This window comes from Schistocerca nitens, chromosome 4 (assembly GCF_023898315.1).
Source record: "Schistocerca nitens isolate TAMUIC-IGC-003100 chromosome 4, iqSchNite1.1, whole genome shotgun sequence".
Taxonomy (NCBI): Eukaryota; Metazoa; Arthropoda; class Insecta; order Orthoptera; family Acrididae; genus Schistocerca; species Schistocerca nitens.
The window spans coordinates 870,193,194-870,211,923 of NC_064617.1; the positions used below are offsets into that span (position 1 = coordinate 870,193,194).

Here is an 18,730-nt window from a genome sequence, read left to right on the forward strand (position 1 = left end):
CTCTCTCTCTCTCTCTCTCTCTCTCTCTCTCTCTCTCTCTCTTGGCAGAGTGTACCATGTTGCCTATTCTTCCATACACACCACTATAGTGTATAGTGTGCATCGCAATGTTTACATCAAAAACAAAACTTGTGGCTTCAGTGAGATCCTGTTGGGATCAGTGGAAATATATTTGGCAGAAGACCTTATTAAACCAGATGGAAGCTTTTAGCTGTACAACTTGATCACTCTTTAATTTGTTCACAAAGGCAAAATTATGTGCCTAGTGCTCCGTCCAGCTGCAGTATCTGGGAGTAAGTGCCCCGAGAGATCAAAGTGGAATAACCTCGTAAAACTAGCAAATGACAAGTCCTCTACAGAAGAATCCTAAGGAAATGTGATTTTTCCACAAAATAAGTGACTTACAAAACCCTTACTTGATCAGTTGAGAGAGAGAGAGAGAGATCCAAACAATAGCACTATGTTGTATCATGGGTTCATTTAATAAACAGTAGAGCTTTACAGAGATGTTTGTCAAATTCCAGTGGCAGATGCTTTGGGGCACTGTGCATCATGGAAAGGTTCACTGTTAAATTCAGAGAGCAGATGCTCCAAGAAGAAAGAAACAGACAAACAAACAAATAAATAACAATATATTCCTTGAAACTTCCGGCAGATTAAAACAGTGTGGTGGACGAGACTCGAACTCGGGACCTTTGCCTTTTGTGGTCAAATGCTCTATCACTGAGCTACCCAAGCATGACTCACAGCATTACTTCTGCCAGTACCTTGTCTCCTACCTTCCAAACTCCACAGAAGTTCTCCTGTGAAGTTTGGAAGGTAGGAGACGAGATACTGGCGGAAGTAAAGCTGTGAGGATGGGTTGTGAGTCATGCTTGGGTAGCTCGTCAATAGAGCACTTGCTCACAAAAGGCAAAAGTCCCAAGTTAGAGTCTCAGTCTGGAACACAGTTTTAATCTGCCAGGAAGTTTCATATCAGTGCTCACTCTGCTGCAGAGTTAAAATTTCGTTCTGAAAACATATTCCTTCTTGCCACACAGATTTTGTGAAGTGACCACAATAGTAAAATTGGAATTACATGTTCTTCCCCACTTTCATGTTCCATTAATGGATGGTGTTGGGAATTGTAGTGCTACAAAGAGCACCCTTTGCCACTGAGCATGCTTGTGGAGTATGTATGTAGTTCCAGAATTCCTGTCCTCTTACTCACTGAATAAAAGCTGTATGTGATACCCATTGCATTATAATTTTTGTGTGTTCCAGATTTCAAGATGATTTATTAAATTTCACATTTCAGCAATCCACAGAGTGTTAATCTGAAATCTTATCCAGTTGAAGTTGAAACTACATGATTGGAAACTAAATCTTATGAACTTCCATTGAGAGATGTACTTTGACAATAATTAAAACATCCGTAGTTAAACACTGTGTGACATCCAAAAATAGAATGGGAAGGAGATACACTTTGCTGTATATTGTGGGTATTTTATTTAAAATAAAAAGTTTCATGCATATTTGTCAGTAAGACACATTAAGTGAAATGGATTTCCGTGTTGCAAACTTGGATCACATAACTTCAGCTGTTCTACTTTTAAAGTTGTATGCCTTCTCCCTTCCTAGTACTAAATCTAAAAACATAAGATCATAGATTAAGGGGGAAAAAGATCAAATATTTGATCTTGTCATGTTAGGGTGTAAGATATTTGAGCAAGTGAGTGTTCCCTGGTGTGTGTGTGTGTGTGTGTGTGTGAGTGAGAGAGAGAGAGAGAGAGAGAGAGAGAGAGAGAGAGACTGACTTTGTAGTGTTTATATTGTGATTGCCAATATTTAGTCATGTTGATCTATACAGGAGGGTGGCATGCATCTACAGAGAACACCAACAAGGTCGAGCGGTATGATGTTCAAGCAAACTGCTGGGAATTTAAGGCATCGATGATTGAAAGAAGATATAGACCAGGTAAGTGCTCAGCTTGTCTTATTTTTCTTTGCTTTTTGCATGCTGTTCGTTATATTGTTTTATCAAAATGTTAGGAAACAACTAAACCATGTAATTAATCACTCTGCAGCAGAGTATGTACTGTCTTGAAACTTGCCGATGAATCGAAACTGTGTACTGGACTAGGAGTCAATCCCAGAACCTCGCTTTTCAGAGACATTGCCTTACTTACCGAGTTACCTATCAGGAAGATCTATACGCCACACATATTCCTTCAGGATGACCACAACAGCACTTTTTAGTCATTAAGGTAGACAAAGACTATAGCAATGACCATCAATAGGAAAGGAACAAGTCTGGACTTTTATTTGAAAGAAACTATATTAGAATCAGTTTTCCATTTCAAATGCCTCAGATGCACAACATCCAAACATAGCACTGTTAATCAGGGAATACTAAGCAGGACAGAAAAAGCATTCAGTTTTTACAGTCAGTTCAGAAACCTTTCATGGGCCTACAAAATACAACAATAAGCAAAACCAACCATGTACCACACATACTTCTGGTTTGGAGATACATGTATACCCTACTAAAAAAAGACTACAGCAGACTTCAAATGACAGAAATGAGATTTACAAGAGCTATGAACCAAATTACTAGAAATATAAAGATAAAAACTGAGGTGAATAGGAATTTATCCAGCATTGGAGTACCTATTACTACTGTAATAAAAAACACAGACTGAGTGGTTTGGGCAAGTTAAGAGAATGGGTGAGAAAAGATCAGGCAGAAAATATTTCAAAATAAATCTTAGATGAAAGACAGTGAGGGAGGTCCAGAAAACACTGGACAGATACAGTAAAATCGTACATGGAGAGAGAGGATTCCAGTGGGAAGATGTCCAGGAACCGAAGATCTATGAAGGAAGGAGGAGACGGCAGGCACTTGTACAGCACACTCGGGAAAACTGGAGCTGGGATGATAAGTAGCAATAACTACATTATATCATTTTGAGGAATGTAGCTGGGATATAATTAACACTTGTATCAATATTTCAGCTGGCGACCTTTGTCATTCTCAAGGTGAGCAGCTAGCAAGATTTTTAAAGCACTTTACCCTGTGGAGCCAACACACACATGTCAGAGATAACACTGTTGGTAACAAGAGTGTCATAGATAAAACTTGATGCCTCTAAGAGTAAATCGGTGCAAGTGCAAATTCAACAAAGCCACAGTGCTTACAAAGTATTTGGTTGATCATTATGGACGACATACATTGGAATGCCAGCCAATATTTCCTTTGATAGTGCAGATGAAAATGAGAGGTAAAGTGCTTTAAAAGTCTAGCTAGCGACACATTGACAATGTGAGAATGACTGAAAGGTTGTTATCCAAAATATTAATTAATAACATCTTTGAGCACTCCTGACAAAAGATGGACTATTAGATCTCTCATGAAAACTTAAGAAACAGTAGCAATAACTATTTTTTGCCTCCTTATACCTACCAGTTACAGCTGTGGCCTTTTTGGTTATTGAAATGATGTTTCTGTCTCAATTAATTTGTAAACCAAGCAGCGTTTTCTCCTCCTCCTCCTCCTCTTCCAGTAACATTATCAGTGATGTGGAGAAATCAACTGGTGGGACTTTAATAAAAATTGTGGTATATTTAAAAACAAAATAATACACTAGAATGTGGACCAAATTCAGAACATGGAGCAAAAAGTGCTTCTTAGAAATTAATCTTATTGTTAACATATTAGCAGACCTTTTAGTCTTTTGGTGCTTCTGGCTGCTTGTTCTTACCAGCTCGCATGGAAAAAGTTGATAACTGCTAAAATTAAGGACTCATATTATGCTATCAAATATGTATTACTTTCTCATTAATTTATGCATGCAGTAATGTACAATAACCAGTGTTTCTGTACTGATGTTAGCTAATAATGGTGTAGCAGCATAATATATCAGAACTTACATAAGTAGAGGGAGTAGTGCTCCCACCAAAATTGGTAAGATATAGTTGGCCATTGTACGTAGAACAGTGAAATGTTTGATCAACATGCAAGTATTAAGGTAACTATGAACTCAAATGGAAATCCCTGGAGGGAAGATGAATTTTTTCCATAACGTTATTGCAAAGTTTAGAGAACCAGTATTTGCAATTGACCTCGGTAAGATTCTGCTGCCGACAATGTTCATCTCTTGTAAAGACCACGAAGACAAGAGAAGTTAGGGATTGTATGGAGACATGTAGACAGTTGCTTTTCCCCCCTCTCTTTTTGCTAGTGGAACAGGAATGTGAATGACACGCAGTGATAGCAGGTACGTCCTTCCATGCACTGTGTGATAGCTTGCAGAGTAGGGGCGGCAAAAAATAACGCAACTGATAGAAATAACCGGTTACTGAGAAGTAACAGTTACTGTGATAACCGCTGATCTGTTACTGGCAGTTATTTCAATAACTGCCAACAGTGCTTCGCGCCATCTGTTGACCGAATATCGTACTACACATTCGCGTCAACTCATCGGAGATCTGGCTACAAAGGAGAGGGATTGGCCATTTGGAAGGCATTCTATAGATCATGAGAATAACTGTGATACTGTGCGCCATCTGTTGATAATAACTGTGTACTACTTCGTGCGCCTTCGTTACTTTTAGCAGAAACAATTAAACAAAGTTACTGTTAGCGCGGTGGCTGATGGGAGCTGCAGTACAGGCATTAACAAGTACAGTTGTTTCCTTGAGCCACAGCGTTATATGTCAGTTTAGCTTGGAGGGGTAGTATAAAGAGAGTTACCATAAGGAATTCGAGCGACTCTGGAAATAACTGTCAGAGCTCTGTATTTTCCTCTGGCAGTTATCGTTATTGGCCACAGTTCTCGTTCTCTGGCAGTTATCAGGCTACCGCTACAGGTAACCTGGAAGTTGGTAACGGAATAACTGTGTGTCTGTGTTCCTTACTCAGTGACTCGAATCGTAGACTCCTGTGATATTTCCGGAGAGGATAGTTACTGGAGTGAACAAATATTTTCGTACTGCTTCGGAAATAGCCGCTGGCCATTGCAAATGACAAATAACATGTCAGAAAGTATAACATAAAACATTGAATATAATAATTATCATCCTCATCATTTGCCAGTAGATTGTCAAAATATGTGAATATATTACAGTAACTGCTAGTATTTACAGAATTGATACATTGTCAGAATAAAACACAGTTCCGCACTTTTAATATATTTATCATGCACAGAATACCCAATCTTGACTGTTGCGACCAAGTGCTGTCAAAACTGAAATATAGCAGAATTTTTATGTAAGCTGTCTAACAGTCTCTGCTAAGATATTCATCTACAGAGTAGATGGAGTGGTCAATGGAAGCGACCAATTCCACCCTTCTGATTTGACGTAAAGGTGTTGTGGTGTGTGAATATCATTACGGCACGATGTTTACGAGCTGGTGTGTGTGTGTGTGTGTGTGTGTGTGTGTGTGTGTGTGTGTGTGTGTGTGTGTGTGTGTTTTGTACTGGGTTTATTTGAGCCTTGGTGTTGGATGTGTGAAGTCGTTGGCAGCAGTGATTGTAATTCCAAATGTAAAATTTGGAAGTTTTTTCAATGAATTGTCAAGTTTTTTTGGTTATGTGTTTGGCGTTTCCGTTAGGTGTTATTGGTTTGTTATTTGTAGTGTGGTAAGACGTTTAATGTGTGTGTGTGTGTGGGGGGGGGGGGGGAGTTGGAGTTGGGCTGCCCGATCTAGTTTGCACTGCCGGAATTTGCTGGTGGTAAGTAACTCCCCCCCCCCCCCCCCCCCCTCCCCAGTTGTGATGTTTTGTATATTTATGGAATATTGAATGTGTTTTAATTTATGTAGGGATGTTTGATTTGTGGATTTTTGAGGTTGAGGTTGTGGTTTTGGCTTTATTTTTCGCAGTTGTAGGTGTTGGTTTTTTGGCATCAGTAGTTGTGGTGGACCTATATAGGTCACCGGAAATGACCGATTCCCATTTTCATAGTGTAGGTGTAGGTGTTGATGTTTTGGTGTCGTCATCTGTGGTTGACCTATATAGGTCAAGGGCCTGATGGTGCGACCAGGCCTTGCGCAGTACAGAATTGCATGTGTTGTGTTTTATCTAATATCACAATTTTGTCAAAGGTATTGCTGTAATTGATGAGCACATATACGTCCTGGGTGGCGAAGAGGGCTGGGACCGCTACCATGACACAATAGAATGCTACTCAGCTGTGACTGACACGTGGCAGCTGACTGGTGACATGCCGACCTCTCGCTCCTGGCTCAGCTGTGTGTCTCTGCAGGTTAGTGCCAGATACTGTGTGTCGCACAAGCTGTTGGCCACATGCTTTGATGTAACTGGGTGTTCTATTGGAAGGAAAAATTGTCACACTACCTTATATGTAACAATGAGACTCAAATGTTTATCAGCGACTTTTTCCCACTTTCCAAAGAGTAAAATACAACTTGTTGAGTTACTTTGTTTTATTTATCATTAGTTTCAATGCATTGTTTTCTTGGTATTTGATGGGTAGAAAAGTTCTTCTAGTGTCATGCTACTTGAAGGCCATTTATGATTTTATCTCTGAGAAGCAGCTATATGATCACATAAGAACACTAACTTATTAACATGAACTTGGCAGTGAGAACATTGTGCTTGATGCCATCTTGGCAGCCAGAGATTGTGGTCTCGTGTGTGTGTGTGTGTGTGTGTGTGTGTGTGTGTGTGTGTGTGTGTGTGTCCTGATGAAGGCCTCTTTGGCTGAAAGCTTTGTTTGACAGTCTTTGTTCTGACTACGTGCAACTCAGTATTTCTGCTATATGGTAAGTAGCAACTATCCTTTTCATAATATTTTCAGAGATGAACATGTCATTTTTTGTGTAGAACATGTGACAGGATGAACGTACTACACCAGCTGGAAGAATAAGATTGGGTATTTGATGAAAAGTGCCGTTACCGGAAAATGTTGTAGTGTGACAGGATGACACTTTGCAAAGATTTAACAATTGATTCCTAAAAGAGGGTGTTCAGAGTTTAAACTTTCTGGGGATCATGTAATATCAATAATTAATAAGAAAGTAAAAACAAAGATGATGTGACTTACCAAACGAAAGCGCTGGCACGTCGATAGACACACAAACAAACACAAACATACACACAAAATTCAAGCTTTCGCAACAAACTGTTGCCTCATCAGGAAAGAGGGAAGGAGAGGGAAGGACGAAAGGATGTGGGTTTTAAGGGAGAGGGTAAGGAGTCATTCCAATCCCGGGAGTGGAAAGACTTACCTTAGGGGGAAAAAAGGACTGGTATACACTCGCGCACACACACACATATCCATCCACACATATACAGACACAAGCAGACATCTCACAAGCAGACCCTAAGGTAAGTCTTTCCGCTCCCGGGATTGGAATGACTCCTTACCCTCTCCCCTAAAACCCACATCCTTTCGTCTTTCCCTCTCCTTCCCTCTTTCCTGATGAGGCAACAGTTTGTTGCGAAAGCTTGAATTTTGTGTGTATGTTTGTGTTTGTTTGTGTGTCTATCGACATGCCAGCGCTTTCGTTTGGTAAGTCACATCATCTTTGGTTTTAGATATATTTTTCCCATGTGGAATGTTTCCCTCTATTAATTAATAAGAAAGTAAAATTGACATGTATATTATATACACATTTCCACAGAATCAAAGTTTTAATCTTTCCACATTGCGGAGGTCATCCTTCAGAGTTGGCATATCTAAACCACCTAGTGGCCAGGTCCTTCTGATATGCCAGATAGCCAGTCAAACTCGATAAGACAATCATCACATTGGTCTACCCAAAAGTGTCACATACATTAGTTTGACAACTGAAAGTCTATGTCCACAGAGCAAGATATTTTCGAGAAATTAACATTAGTCCATAAATTCCAAGAAAGGAAGACGCTGAGGCACAACAGTTGCATTATGATTAATTATTTGAATGACTCCAAAATAAGTGCTAGTAATAAAATATCTGCAGTAACTTACTCTACTCGTTAGATGATTATTTATGTTAGTGTTAATCTTTCATTTCAGAATAAAATTCAGTTGTCAGTTGCAAATATGTTTTTTTCCTTCATTTTACCAATTTTGATGAATTAATTTGTCATCTTCAGAAGCTTAAAAAATTAGGGATATTTTAAATATTTAGACCTTGGCTATACATTTATGTGAAGTATAAGTAGTATATTACAGAAACTTATGACCGAATTTTGCTCTGAAATATATACTGCAGCTGCTGAAAATTACAACTATGAATAACGTAATTAATCTTTGTCTTTCTTATGTATTTCCAATGATGAATCCAATAATACTTATTATGAGTCGTACATGATTGACAGTTATCAAGAGTTTCAGAACAACATTCATTTTTCATCGTGCTGGTGTTAAGAACGAGAGAACATTGTATTGAAAACATGATGTAACCAAATAAAATAACTATCCAGTATTAAAACATATTAAGCTACAATTTAGTTGGTTAAATCAGTAAGCATTTAGACAACATATAAAAATAAATAAATAGGTAAATAAATCAAATGAGAATGACGGAAAAGAAGAAAAGAGACTGCAAATCCTGAGTGAAACAAAGGTGGAGGAAATGGCTGCTAACAGCTAGTATTCAGATTGAGTATTCACTGTTCACCAGTAATCATATTTTGCAAAATTTGTAGTTAAAACTGAAAATAAAATCAATTTGTAGATAGAAACTGAAAGTAAACCAAGAAAATCTGTTTTTATTATTGGTTACAAGAAGATATACTAAATTTGGTGAAACTGGTCTCGCCTTGTGTATTAATGGAAATATAGTTAGTGTGACAGTCCGGTGGTTCTTTACTGTGATATTGGGTGGTGAAGTAAAGTATGTTAGAGAGCCAAGACTTCATGTTATTTAATCTGGCTCGCTTTATTATTTGAGCACACTCACCAACCTCTTCGGCTCAACCTTCTTTTCTTGAAGTACTGCAGTTACTGCTGGAAGTTAATAGTACAAATCCATCATGCAGCTCTTAAAATAAATGAGAGGTTTCTCATTAACAGCCTCTCATATATTGTACTCTTCTTTACAATAACTGTGGTTTACAAAGTTGTTGCATTATGCTGAACATCACAAAAAAATTGATAAGAACAGTCCAAAAATGTTTCTGTGTAATAAGTATTTTCTTGAACCTGTGAAGTCACAGGCATTTGAGACCACTCTTCCTCTGTGGCTTGCACCATATCTCAAAGGCAGGAACTGATGACATGGAATACGCTGCCTGACCAGCAGTTACTGTGAACATTGTACAATGCTTATCGTCGTCTCAGCATGCAGATAGGCTGTGCCCATCTATCTCATGATACATGTGCATAAATAAAACATACATCCAAACAATATATTATCTATTACATTAAGAAAATTGACTTTTTATAGTGGCAGCACCATTCATTGGTTCGAAAAATGAGTGTGCAACACATCATATCATCAAAGTGGTATATTGCACTACAGATTCCTCCCCTTATATGGATGATGTCATCACTACTTTGAACCATTAACTAAACAACAAATAATTAAAGTTACAACTTCACTACAAGTGTTAAAAATTATTATAGTTGTAATTATATCTCATTTTCAATTAATTTATTTATTCATGTTTATTAACTGCACAAAACTCCACAGTAGTGTGGAAACTACTAATCGTAGGTACATGGTTCACTTTGACCAAGTTCCATAACATTTCTACCAGATAATCACCCTTACTATGAACATGAGATCTCAGGTAACAAACATTTATTACCCATAAGGGTCAATAACAGGTGTTTTTTTTTTTTACAAAATGTTGTGGTTTTTGCTCTTGCACCACTCATTACTAGGACGTACAGTCCAGAAGCCATTTAGTTGAATTGTTCATTTATCATGTAATTGAGTGTGTTTATTCCAGAATCCAGGCTTTTCTAGCCCAGCTCATAAAACTATTGGAAATCATTGGGTATGTACTATCCAAACAGAGATAAAAAAGGTTCCACAGCAGACTATTGTATATGGTAAAGAGGAGAACCCCAAAGATTGATACCCACCCCAGGATTCCCTTCCTGGCAAGTTCTGTGCCAGGGAGCAGGATGATGATCAGCATATCCTACAGAACAGACTTCCCCGGTTTCACCCGCATGGGCCCTGAAAAGTGGTCCTAAGACATCACTGTTGACGCCAAGTGGAGAAGTTAACATGACACAATAATAACCTTTATGTGTGCAAATTCCTCCCACAGAAAATTCTTATAAACCCAACCATATTAATTATCTCCAACAAAAATTAAAAAATAAATAAATAAATAAAGCTCCCTCTAGAACCATTTACACCCTTTATAAACTGCCACCGAATCAGAACAGTTACATGTCTTGAACACTTGAAAAAGATTTGTCAGCAGGCATTCTGTAGTAGGTTTCCTATTTAACCAAACGTGGAGAATAGCATACAAAACTGGGACATTTGTCTCTATATTATGACATCTTTAAATTAGCTTGTGGAACAGACCAACTCGGGTAAATTCACCTACTTTGCTACTTTGGAGAAACTTTGAAACTGATGCTTCCAACATGTGCAGTAAGTGTAAAGATACACCTCTTTCCACAGATAGATTATCACTAATCTCATGTAAATATCCACAGTGATACTGTCCCTTTTATGCATCTTTCTTTTCTCTCAGGAAAAGGTCATTGTTTTCCTCTAGGTCCACCTATCTTTCGATCACACCATAAATACAGATTAGGGTATAATATCCTGTTAATAACATTTAAAACTCTACCTCCTCCTTTGATACATATATGTTCAGGTATCACACTCGTGCCGTAACTCTTATTCACACCAGTTTTTTAATCATCTTCTGGTGCTATATTTGTCTTATACCTCTTTACATACTCACTACTGTAACTCTGAATGTCCTCATGTGTTAGAATGAACGTACTCCTATTAGATGGTGCAACAATCAATATCTGAATGTTTGCCTGTTGTGTCTACACTTATATTTAAGGGCATATCCTCCTTCATTTCCTCCTTTCAAAAGTGATGGATCTAACATCCAGCTCGAAGTAGAAAAAGAAAGAACTCTTCTAGGCTCCGCAGTCTCTTTGCCGTTTAAAGTTTGTTAATTTTGTTGTACTAGATGTTTCTTAAGACACACATTTTTTAATCATATCTATATTATGGAAGCCTTTTTCTTTACCATTCACTGGGTCTACTAGGAAAGCATCTTTCTGATGTGGAATCTCTTATAATTTTGTATGGACCCTCATAACAATGGAAAAACTTGCTTGTTTTTTTTCTTTAATTCTGAACTGTGATGACAACCTTTACTAGCCTCATATCATAGTTTAAAATTAGGGGCGCTTGCTTTTAAATTATATTGTACTTGACATTGGGTGTGTCTATTTAATCTCGTTTTTCTGTTCTTGTACCTTGCTAGTTGGTATTCTTCTGTTTGAGGCCAAGAAAAAAGTTTTAACAGTGGTTCTCTTATGAACTTTGTATTCAGAATTTCTACCAGGTAAAGTCTCCAAAATCATTGATGCCTAAGTTGTGTATTTCTTGAAACACACAGCTCTTGCATAATTCTTTTAGAGGGATTGGATTTTGAAATGAGTACATGTTTTACACCTTCCCATGCTAAAAACCCTTTAAAATTGCTACTTGCAAATTGAGTTCCATTATCGGTAAGTAAGAGATTTGGTTTACTTACATCCACAAAATAATCTCATAAGCAACTGGTTACTGTTGTCATCTTCAGTCCAGAGACTGGTTTGTTGCAGCTCTCCATGCTACTATATCCTGTGCAAGCTTCTTCATCTCCAAGTAACTTCTGCAAGCTACATCCTTCATAATGTGCTTAGTGTATTCATTTCTTAGTCTCCCTTTATGATTTGTACCCCCCACACTGCTCTCCAATACTAAATTGGTGATTTCTTGGTGCCTCAGAACATGTCCTACCAACCGATCCCTTCTTCTAGTCAAGTTGTGGCACAAATTCCTCTTCTCCCCAATTCTATTAAGTACCTCCTCATTAGTTACATTATCTACCTATCTCATCTTAAGCATTCTTCTGTAGCACCACATTTCGAAAGCTTATATTCTCTTCTTGACTAAACTATTTATTATCCATGTTTCACTTCCATACAGGGCTACATTCCATACAAATACACTATGTGATCAAAAGTATCCAGACACCTGGCTGAAAATGATTTCATGGTGCCCTCCATCGGTAATGCTGGAATTCAGTATGGTGTTGCCCCACCCTTAGCCTTGATGACAGCTTCCACTCTGGCAGACATTACGTTCAGTCAGAGGCTGGAAGGTGTCTTGGGGAATGGCAGCCCAGTCTTCATGGAGTGCTGCACTGAGGAGGGGTATCGATGTTGGTAGGTGAGGCCTGGCACGAAGTCGGTCTTCGAAAACATCCCAAAGATGTTCTGTAGGATTCAGGTCAGGACTCTCTGTAGGCCAGTCCATTACAGGGATGTTGTTGTCGTGTAACCACTCCACCACAGGCCGTGTGTTATGAGCAGGTGCTTGATCGTGTTGAAAGATACAGTCCCTACCCTCGAATTGCTCTTCAACTGTGGGAAGCAAGAAGGTGCTTAAAATATCAACGTAGACCTGTGCTCTGATAGTGCCATGCAAAACAACAAGGGGTGCAAGCTGCCTCCATGAGAAATACAACCTCACCATAACACCACTGCCTCTGAATTATACTGTTGTCACTACATCCATTGGCAGATGACGGTTCACCAGGCATTCATTGTGCTATCGGATCTCCACATTGTGTACTGTGATTTGTCACTCCACGCAACATTTTTCCATTGTTCAATCATCGAATGTTTATGCTTCTTACACCAAGCGAGGTGTTGTTTGGCATTTACCGGCATGATGTGTGGCTTATAAGCAGCCGCTCGACCATGAAATCCACTTTTGTCACCTCTAGCCTAACTGTCATAGTACTTGCAGTGGATCCTGGTGCAGTTTGGAATTCCTGTGTGACGGTCTAGATAGACGTCTGCCTATTACACATTACAACCCTCTTCAACTGTCGGTGGTGTCTGTCAGTCAACAGACGAGGTTGGCCTGTACGATTTTGTGCTGTATGTGTCCCTTCACGTTTCCACTTCACTAACAGTAGACCTAGGGATGTTTAGGAGTGTGGAAATCTCGCATACAGACGTATGACACAAGCGACACCCAATCACCTGACCATGTTCGAAGTCTGAGTTCTTCGGAGCACCCCATTCTGCTCTCTCACGATGTCTAATGACTACTGAGGTCGCTGATATGGAGTACCTGGCAGCACAATACACCTAATATGAAAATAGTATGTTTTTGGGGTGTCTGAAAACTTTTGGTCACATAGTGTACTTTCAGAAAAGACTTCCTGACACTTACGTCTATACTCGATGTTAACAAATTCTCTTTTTCAGAAACGCTTTCTTTGCCATTTCCAGTCTACATTTTATACCCTCTTTATTTCGACCGCCATCAGTAATTTTGCTCCCCAAGTAGAAAAACTCATCTACTACTATAAGTGTCTCATTTCCTAATATAATTCCCTTGGCATCACCTGATTTAATTTGACTGCATTCCATTATCCTCGTTTTGCTTTTGTTTATTTTCTTCTGGTATCCTCCTTTCAGTACACTGTCCGTTCTGTTCAACTGCTCTTCCGGGTCCTTTGCTGTCTCTGACAGAGTTACAATGTCATTGGCAAACCTCAAGGTTTTTATTTCTTCTCCATACGTTTATCTAAGCTAGTTTAATAGGATATAGCTTTACATATTTAGGCCAACATGCTACCAAAACAAAAATGAGAAAAATCACCTCTGCCCTTTGGCAGAGAACTGAAAAAAATCATATCATGAATATTTTATTTGTCCATTATTTTCTTTAACTTTCTGATTAAGATCACAACCACAGACCATCCTTTTTATTTCTCTGCTACTCAAATATGTTGGACGCACTTTCGTATACCAAAATGTCCATATCCCTTGTGTACGAACCAAATCAGATCCTAGACTGGACTAGTAGTTTAGGCATACACAACTTCCAATGCTATGATTATTCATGTTGTCTTCAAAATAACGTACCCCCTTGGAAAAACGTTTTATTCTAATCCCTGCCCCTGTTAAAATATCCATTTTCAGCTCATTTTGTATTTTCTTAGCTGATATCCTTGCTTGGTTGTTCACGTAACTTATAGCTAACAATTTACTCTAAATATACTCCCAGGGCCTCCCGTATTCATCCCCACAGGTAGTCATGAGAGCATATTGGCCACTAAATTTTACGAACTCTTCACATAATTTAATTTAATTTTATTTAAATGATTGTAAAAAAAAAAGTATCCATCACATTAATTTACTGTGTAGTAGTCTTACTCTCCATTAAAATAATAAAGTTTGATTATCTGTATATATTTCAGTTTGTGATTCCCAGCTAAGGGTTTTGGAAACCACAAACTATGGATAATAATACTGTTTCTGTAGCTGCACATTTAATTCGTGTTTATTGAGACTTTGACTGGTGCAAGATATAGTATTACTTTCTCCTTTATTGGTATCCCATTCCCCCTGAAAATCCACATCCAAGTCCACATTTTGATGCATATTTGTCAATTTAAAGGTTTGATGCATCAGAGGATGGGTCAGAATTTTGGCTTGCAATAAAGCTTGCTTCGGAGTATATAGAGGGTCTATACAAGGGCGATGTTCTTGAGGACGATATTATGGAAATGGAAGAGAATGTAGATGAAGATGAATGTAGATGAAGATGAAATAGGAGATATGATACTGTGTGAAGCGTTTGACAGAGCACTGAAAGACCTAAGTCGAAATAAGGCCACGGGAGTAGACAACATTCCATTAGAACTACTGACAGCCTTGGGAGAGCCAGTCCTGACAAAACTCTACCATCTGGTGAGCAAGATGTACGAGACAGGCGAAATACCCTCAGACTTCAAGAAGAATATAATAATTCCAATCCCAAAGAAAGCAGGTGTTGACAGATGTGAAAATTACCGAACTATCAGTTTAATAAGTCACAGCTGCAAAATACTAACACGAATTATTTACAGACGAATGGAAAAACTAGTAGACGCCAACCTTGGTAAGATCAGTTGGGATTCTGTAGAAATGTTGGAACACATGAGGCAATACTGACCTTACGACTTATCTTGGAAGAAAGATTAAGGATAGGCAAACCTACGTTTCTAGCATTTGTAGACTTAGAGAAAGCTTTTGACAATGTTGACTGGAATACTCTCTTTCAAATTCTAAAGGTGGCAGGGGTAAAATACAGGGAGTGAAAGGCTATTTACAATTTGTACAGAAACCAGATGGCAGTTACAAGAGTCGAGGGGCATGAAAGGGAAGCAGTGGTTGGGAAGGGAGTGAGACAGGGTTGTAGCATCTCCCCAATGTTATTCAATGTGTATATTGCGCAAGCAGTAAAGGAAAAAAAAAGAAAAATTTGGAGTAGGTATTAAAATCCAGGGAGAAGAAATAAAAACTTTGAGATTCGCCGATGACATTGTAATTCTGTCAGAGACAGCAAAGGACTTGGAAGAGCAGTTGAACGGAATGGACAGTGTCTTGAAAGGAGGATATAAGATGAACATCAGCAAAAGCAAAATGAGGATAATACTTAAAGTAGTAAAGGAGTTTTGCTATTTGGGGAGCAAAATAACTGATGATGGTCAAAGTAGAGAGGATATAATATGTAGACTGGCAATGGCAAGGAAAGCGTTTCTGAAGAAGAGAAATTTGTTAACATCTAGTATAGATTTAAGTGTCAGGAAGTCGTTTCTGAAAGTATTTTTATGGAGTGTAGCCATGAATGGAAGTGAAACATGGACGATAAATAGTTTGGACAGTAAGAGAATAGAAGCTTTCGAAATGTGGTGCTACAGAAGAATGCTGAAGATTAGATGGGTAGGCCACATAACTAATGAGGATGTATTGAATAGAATTGCAGAGAAGAGAAATTTGTGGCACTACTTGACTAGAAGTGATCAGTTGGTAGTGCATATTCTGAGGCATCAAGGGATCACCAATTTAGTATTGGAGGGCAGCATGGAGGGTGAAAATCATAGAGGGAGACCAAGAGATGAATACAGTAAACAGATTCAGAAGGATGTAGGTTGCAGTAGGAACTGGGAGATGAAGAAGCTTGCACAGGATAGAGTAGCATGGAGAGCTGCATCAAACCAGTCTCTGGACTGAAGACCACAACAAAAATTTTGTTTAACACTTCCATTTCCCCATCATCCCAGATCCATTGAGATTGCTTCAAAAGTCATTGGTTGTTCATAGATGATCATTTGTAAACTGGTAATAGAAGCCAGCTAATCCTAGAAAAGAATTCAACTGTTTTATATTTCGGGGAACTGGACAACCTTTTATTGCCCGAATTCATTCTGGCTCAAGTTGTGTGTCTTTTATTCCTACAAAACTTTAATTCCTCTCTTCTAAAAATGCGAGTTACTTAGTCTTATTATTAGCCCTCTGTCCTGCAATCTTTTTAATGTTTAATAGACAGAGTGCAATGTTCTTTTTGTGATTTAGAAACTGAGAGTATATTACCCACATACATGATTATCAAATAAGTCATTACCCAAAGCTTTTTCTTAGCCCCATTTAAAAACTTCTACAGATATATTTAAACCAAAGGGAAGTAATCTTTACTGGTAAGACTTTCCATCAAACAGGAATGTCGTGCAGGGTCTAGAACCCTTGTGGAGGGGCACCTGCCTTGTATCTAGCTGTAAAATCCACTGAACTAAAAAACTTTGCTTATTCAAACTTGGACAGTAATTCTTTTGTACCGACAGGTCTATCCCTTTCCATCTCAGATTGTTTATTCAAAGTCATAGCATCTAAAACCAAATGAGTGTCTCCATTCTGTTTTCTAACTACTAATAAGGGGTCATTATATGCATTTAGGCTACATTCTATAATACAGTTTTCTGTATTTCTTCTTCTACTGCTATGTGAAGACTGACAAGAATAACGTATTGTTTGGAAAAAAAGAAAAAAATCAAGAGGCCTTATTTTCTATTAGCCAGTCAAAACCCAACAGTTCTCTGAATTCGGATTTGGTACCAAAAAATTTAAGACTGTGATATAATATACTTGTCAAGAAGATAGTGAGTGATCACTGTTTCCTTCATTGTAAGGGGAAATGGTACACAAAACAGTGCCTGCCAGAACCATCTGCCTTAGATGGTCATCCATGTAGACCTGATTCTGGCAGTCACATATCCACTTTGCCATGTTTCCATAAGTGCAGGTTATCTGAAAGGTTTGGTGAATGGTGTTGAAGGATAAAAGATGCAACTAGTGCATTGGAAATTATATTTAATTAGTAGTATGTGGTAAAATTACAGTACTAAGCAATAATCGGTTAAAAAATATTGTTAAGGAAAGCAAAATTGGGACAGCCTAATTGTTTGACATTGTAGACAGCAACTTCAGGGCAATGAATGAGCAAGCTTAAGAACATTAGTCATGTTGACACAGAACAATCACATCACTTGATGACTGTGCATTATTATTGTTTGCAGGTGAAGAAGTATAATCCAGTCAAAGATGGATCCTGACAGGTGTTGAAGAGGAAGACTAGTATAAGACTGAAGAGTGAATGAAGGTCCTTGGGTCTTGTATCCCAAGTGCCTGTACTCTGCTGCCTAAGTACAGGTGTAAAATTGACAGTGATGACTTGAAATGCTTTCAATACAGTATTGCTGAATTTATTTCATTGTATTCTGTATACAGTCTACTAACGTTTTTCATCATATTGATTGAATATTAGTTACCAAAGTGAAATTGAGTATGTATCCACAGTAGAATAAATGAATCAGTAATGGTAAGAATGAAAAAGTGCATGCACACATTGCTCTATTTATTCTTTCTATATTTGTTATGTGTTTTTGTCTGTTGTGAAAGATTGTATTAATAAATGCAAAAGCTACAATGTGTTGTTTGCAATGTGCAAGCAATCAGATTGTTACATACTTTTTTATGTAAACATTTGTACCGTGTAGTATACATAATTGATGTTACTTTTCACATGGCTCTCTCTCAGGAAATAAATTGTTGGAGCCAAAATATGAAATCTGTACTGGAAAATTTGCCTATCTTTTACAAATTAAAAATTGGAGAGATGACAATGCTGAGGTCCTGGAAGGTTGTAATGCTGGATGATTCAAGCGAGATATTTAGATCTATTTACCTCAATCATTTTGTATGGAGATAAATATTACGCACAATTTTTAACATCTAAGATTTCCACTTTTGTGTATCAAATGCCCCCCCCCCCCCCCCCCCCTCAGGGGCCCTTTTTTTTCCCCTGTGTTTGTTTCTTCACATTGTAGGGCAACGGCCTTGCTGCAGTGGATACACTGGTTCCCGTGAGATCACCAAAGTTAAGCGCTGTTGGGCGTGGCCGGCACTTGGATGGGTGACCATCCAGCCGCCATGCACTGTTGCCATTTTTCGGGGTGCACTCAACCTTGTGATGCCAGTTGAGGAGCTACTCGACCGAATAGTAGCAGCTTCGGTCAAGAATACCATCACAACGACCGGGAGAGCGTTGTGCTGACCCTACGCCCCTCCTATCCGCATCCTCCTCTGAGGATGATACGGCAGTCAGATGGTCCCGGTTGGCCTGACGGAGTGCTTTTTTTTTCTTCACATTGTACAGAGAAATTAAGAAATTGTATTTTGATATTATCTGCGAGTGAACAAAAGG

General features: G+C 38.4%; 1 protein-coding gene across 1 annotated transcript in view; it reads left to right on the forward strand.

Annotated features, from left to right (window-relative positions):
• Nucleotides 1-17,968, forward strand: part of LOC126253353 (kelch-like protein 12) — a 59,369-nt gene extending 41,401 nt beyond the window's left edge. Inside the window, exons 11-13 of the mRNA XM_049954625.1 lie at nucleotides 1,850-1,957; nucleotides 6,086-6,246; nucleotides 17,544-17,968. Of these exons, the coding sequence (XP_049810582.1) occupies nucleotides 1,850-1,957; nucleotides 6,086-6,246; nucleotides 17,544-17,579 (305 nt within the window). The 3' untranslated portion in view covers nucleotides 17,580-17,968. The remainder of the gene's footprint in view (nucleotides 1-1,849; nucleotides 1,958-6,085; nucleotides 6,247-17,543) is intronic.
• Nucleotides 17,969-18,730: the final 762 nt, after the last annotated feature.